At 30.0% G+C, this 4,870-nt stretch overlaps 1 protein-coding gene across 1 annotated transcript; it reads right to left on the bottom strand.

Annotated features, from left to right (window-relative positions):
* Window positions 1-3,815: 3,815 nt before the first annotated feature.
* BDBG_18029 (uncharacterized protein) lies at window positions 3,816-4,127 on the bottom strand (the record flags this gene model as incomplete). The annotated part of the gene is made up of 2 exons (XM_031725622.1): window positions 3,816-4,034; window positions 4,095-4,127. 2 exons carry the CDS (start codon window positions 4,125-4,127, stop codon window positions 3,816-3,818), a joined length of 252 nt encoding a protein of 83 aa, XP_031581431.1.
* Between the last annotated feature and the right edge of the window lie 743 nt (window positions 4,128-4,870).

Below are 4,870 nucleotides of genomic sequence, written 5' to 3'. Positions count from 1 at the left end.
CTCTACATATAGAAGAAGATTATATTAATTATCTTATAAGTAATTACAGAACTTATAAAGATAATTCTTTACAGTCTGAATTATTCATTCTAATATACTATCAGTCTCAGAGTAATAGACAGTTGACAGATAGTATATAATCTTAAGAACTTAACAGATTCTTGTTCAGAGAGTGCTTATAAATTAGTGACTCTGATCTGATACTATTAATCTCAGTAACTTATATATCTGATAGAATAAACTCTGTAAGAAGACTTCAGTGACTTATTCAGTATTCATCTTATTATAAAATTTCAATATTATATCTTTACTTAGTCAGTTAATAATGATTAAAATATTTCTACAATCTTTACTCTCAGATAAATTAATAGTGAAGTTAATTATCACATCTCATCAGATTTTATTAGAGATATTAAGTGATTTCAGTAGATCTTTTCTACAGTTCTTTCATAAGATAATAGAAGAATAGCAGTTACAGTTTCAGACAAAGTATCTGATACTGTTTAATATCTTAGATTAATAGAACTCTCAGAAGATCATTCTATACAGTTATTCACAGTCTGAATAATCAGTTATATATGAATCATGCATCTTTTACATTATCTGAGTATATAAGAATTCAGAGTGAGAGACTTAGCATCATTTACAGAATTATAGAGTATTATTATCATTGATTGAATATTCTGAGATGTCAGTTCTTACATGTAGTTCTGAGAGAAATCAGAGTACTTCTTATTATACTGCTTCAGTGAGTGCTTAGAGAAGTTCATTAGTTTAAGCTGCTGTATACTATAGCTCATCTAATATAGGTTCAGAAGAATTTAAGATATCAGTGATAGTTCTAACTGAAGAAGTATGTATAGTTCTAATCAGAGAAGTATATATAGTGCTATGAGCTGTTTCATCTTGATTAACTAGTATCTTCAGATTCAAGAGTCAGTGCTCTCAATTCATTCAGTGAGTATCTGTTACATCAGATAACATATCTTACTCTCATTGTAAGAGAGCATCTATTATCAAGTTCTGACTGCTAGAATGATAGTGTATTGTAAAATGAAAGCAGCTTAAGAACTCAGATTATTATATCTATTATTCAGTGAGTTTACAGATAGTTATAAAGTATTTAAGATTCTTATGATCTGTGATTATCTCAAATTCAGAGATACTTCAGAGTTCAGAGTTTCATTCTTTTAAATAGTGTATAATTGTGAGAAGTTTCTTATCATAGATCTCATAATTGTACTCAGTGAGACTTAGTTTCTTAGATATGAAGATACATGATTGTAGAACATCTTTATTATTATATTATAATATCACTTCTTCTATTACATAGTCAGAGAAATCAGTCTCAATAACTGTCTCATGATCAGAATTGAATATTATTAACAGAGAGATATTAATAAATATCTTCTTCATCTGTATAAATGCAGCTTTGATGTTCACTGATTATTGAAATACTGAGTCTTTCTTAGTAAGTTCTGTAAGTGATCTTATAATATCTGAGAAGTTTTGTATAAATTACTGATAGAAGTTAGCAAATCTGATAAAGCTTTATATATCTTTCATAGTGCACAGAGTCTCTCATTCAAGAATAGCAGAGATCTTCTCAGAATTCATTCAGATCTTCTTGCCAGCTTCTATGATGAAATCTAAGTATTTAGTACTCTTGACTTCGAAATCACACTTGTTAATATCAATTGATAGTCTCACTTCTCATAGTCATTGTAATACTTCTTGTACATACTCTTGATGTTTCTTTCTGAATTCATCAGTGAAGATGAGAATATTATCTAGATAAGCAGATACAAATTTATCAAGAAAGTCTCAGAGTGCTCAGTTAATATACTTCTGAAATGTACTGAGAGCATTGATCAGTTCAAAGAGTGTGACTACTTATTCAAAGAGATTATATCATGTGCAGAATGCTGTAAGTCACTCATCTTCTTCAGTGATACAGATCTTATAAAACACAGCAATGACATCTAACTTTGTAAATCATTGAGCTTGTTCAATGCAAGCTAGAGTTTCATTGATAAGAGATAAAGAATAATGATCTTTCTTTATTAATCTGTTCAATTCTTAATAATTCACACAGAACTGAAGTTCTTCACCTGATTTCTTTGCAAAGAGAATAGAGGCTGTAGTGAAAGAGTTACTAATATGTATGAATTCTTTATTCAACAGATCATTGAGTGTCTTTCAAAGAAGAAGAAGTTCATCTCAGAACATGTTATAAAGAGAGTCTTATAACAGTTTAAAATTCTTATCATTCTTTTTCTCTAACTTGATACTGTGATTCACTTCAGAATCTTGTAAGAAGAGTATATTTATAATATTATCTTGTTAGAAGATATCTAGATATTCATGATATTATTAAGAGAGTTTCATACAAGAATCTGTTATTATAATATAAGATAACCTTTTCAGAGTCTTTTTAATATCAGTCAGACTGATGAAATAGATTGATATATAATTCTGCTATCAGTGAACTTATCAGTGACTCTGTCAGTGATTTTGATGATAACTTCTTTTTCAGAGTATTTCATAAGTGTTGACAGAGATCTGTGTAAGATTTATAGTCTTATGAATATCATCTTCATGAATTCTATCATTATTAGAAAATATCAAGCTTCTGTTTCAAGCATTCAGTAAGATGCCTTGTTCAGATAGTCAGGCAAGTTCTAATATAAGATTATAATCAAGATTATCAACTTCATATATATAGACATCTTTATATTGATATTCTCTCACATTTATATTTAGTTTTATCATGTAACAGATACAAATATCTTTCAGATTATTAAATTCTGTAAGAAGTCAGAGTTTTGATAAAGAGATACACTGAAGATTATACCATCTTACAACTGAAGATTTTATCATTGTATAGTAATATAGATTGCTGTCTATCATAGCTTTCATATTATATATATTATCAATCACAGTAGATACAAGAATTATATTCATTATTATTTTCTCTTCAAATTATTGTCATCTGACCTCTTCAAGCTTCTGTTTATGAAGTTGAACAGAAGTTAATCTTTTCTCTGTTTTATTGAGACATTCTCATAGTTATCTTCTGAATCTTCCTCTAATACAATATGATTGATGTGAACAGACACTGATTCATTCTTCAAATGAGAAGGCACTGATCTTTCTCTTAAGTGTGAATACACATAGATTAATCAGCAGTTGAAAGAAATGTGTTCTGATCAGTTATAGTTGATACACACTTCATGTTGACATTAATCAGTGACTTCTTTAAAAGTAATCTCAGAGACTTGAAAGCCTGTTCAGACAGCAGAGACTCTTGCTTATGCATAGACATTTAAGTCTATTCAGTTCATAGTATCTGCATCATTGTTGTTATTCTTCAGTGTAGATATATGAGTGACTGAGATGTAACATCTTCTGCCACTGTTCTGTATACTCTTGAGCTTGATAAGACAGTTATTCAATGTTCAGAGCTGTATGCAGAAGCCTTCATAAGTTGAGTCTTCATTTACACTTATAAGAGTCTGTAAGAGTTTGAAAGTTAATGTCTTCTTGAGCATGTTAATCTTCAGTCAATTCTCTCAAGATTGATCACCTGCTTCTAAGATCTTGATATCAAAGTCAGAGATGAATGTTATAAGAGAAATGTTTCTCTGTCAGATGCTCTGTAATCAATCTAATATCTTCAATTACATGACAGTGTCTCAGAACAGAACATTAAGATGTTTCATGATATTATCAGATATTCACAACACTGATTCACATGCTTTTATTCATGAGTGAAACTTCTATTTCATGTGATTCTTCAATTGTTCATTGATATATCAATCTTGATTGATTAATGAACTGATGACATCTTCATCTACACTCAGTTTTGCAAGCATTTTCATTCTCCATGATGAGTAGAGAGTGAGATCAGAAGTATTGAAATATGTGAAGGCATCTAAGCATTCTTTCAGTGCTTTTGTAGATGCTGAAGTTGCATGGGTTAATTGTTGAATTTCTTCATATTGAAGCTGTTGAGTGATATGTATGCCAGCTATCTGTTATTATTATAGTGTTAACATTGCTCAGAGTCACTGTGATATCATATCTATACTCACGCTCGAGAGTTCTCTCATATTATTGTTAGACATGATTATATTATTTATCAGATATGTGATATCTGTGAAATCTGAAGAAGTGTAATTATATGAATATCTCATACATCTGAGTGTCAGAACTTTCAGATCTTTTGCTGATATTCTCTTATAAGATTTTACTCTCTTCATAAGATCTTATTGCAGGGCCAGAGTGACTGGTGAGTAAGCTTCTATCTAAGAACTCAGTGTCTGCTTTAACTGATTGTTTCTCTTTCTTATATGTTATTACATGTTCAGATATCTCTCAATGAATAATTGTTTTTAATGAGGAGATGATGTATGAATAATCATTTCTAATAAGAAGATGATGAACATTTTTCTAATGTATGAGACCTACACTGAATAGATCAGTATGATATTGATAGGTCTTATATAACAAAGAGAAAAACATTAGAGAAGAAAAGAAAAGAGAAAGTGCAAGAATCAGTTATTAAAGTGGATATTTATATGTGTATGTAATGGCTGAGAATCAGTGATTGAGAATGACCGAGAATCAGAGCATACAGGTTCGTGGCAGCTGAGAATTAGTGATTGAGAATGTGTAAGAAATCCCGCTTCTTGCGGATCCTTTACCCCTATTCCTATATCTTGTGTAACCAATAGGGTTAGCGGCCTTTGGCTACACACAACTATATAGACTGGAGTTCATGAATACTATTCATAACTCAGCTTGAATACTATTATACATTTAATCTCTACATTTATCTTTCTACTGTGAATACTTCTAGTAGTTAACA

This window comes from Blastomyces gilchristii, assembly GCF_000003855.2.
Source record: "Blastomyces gilchristii SLH14081 genomic scaffold supercont1.45, whole genome shotgun sequence".
Classification (NCBI taxonomy): Eukaryota; Fungi; Ascomycota; class Eurotiomycetes; order Onygenales; family Ajellomycetaceae; genus Blastomyces; species Blastomyces gilchristii.
Note: the sequence above shows the minus strand (reverse complement) of the source record. Positions and strands in the feature narration are given on the sequence as shown.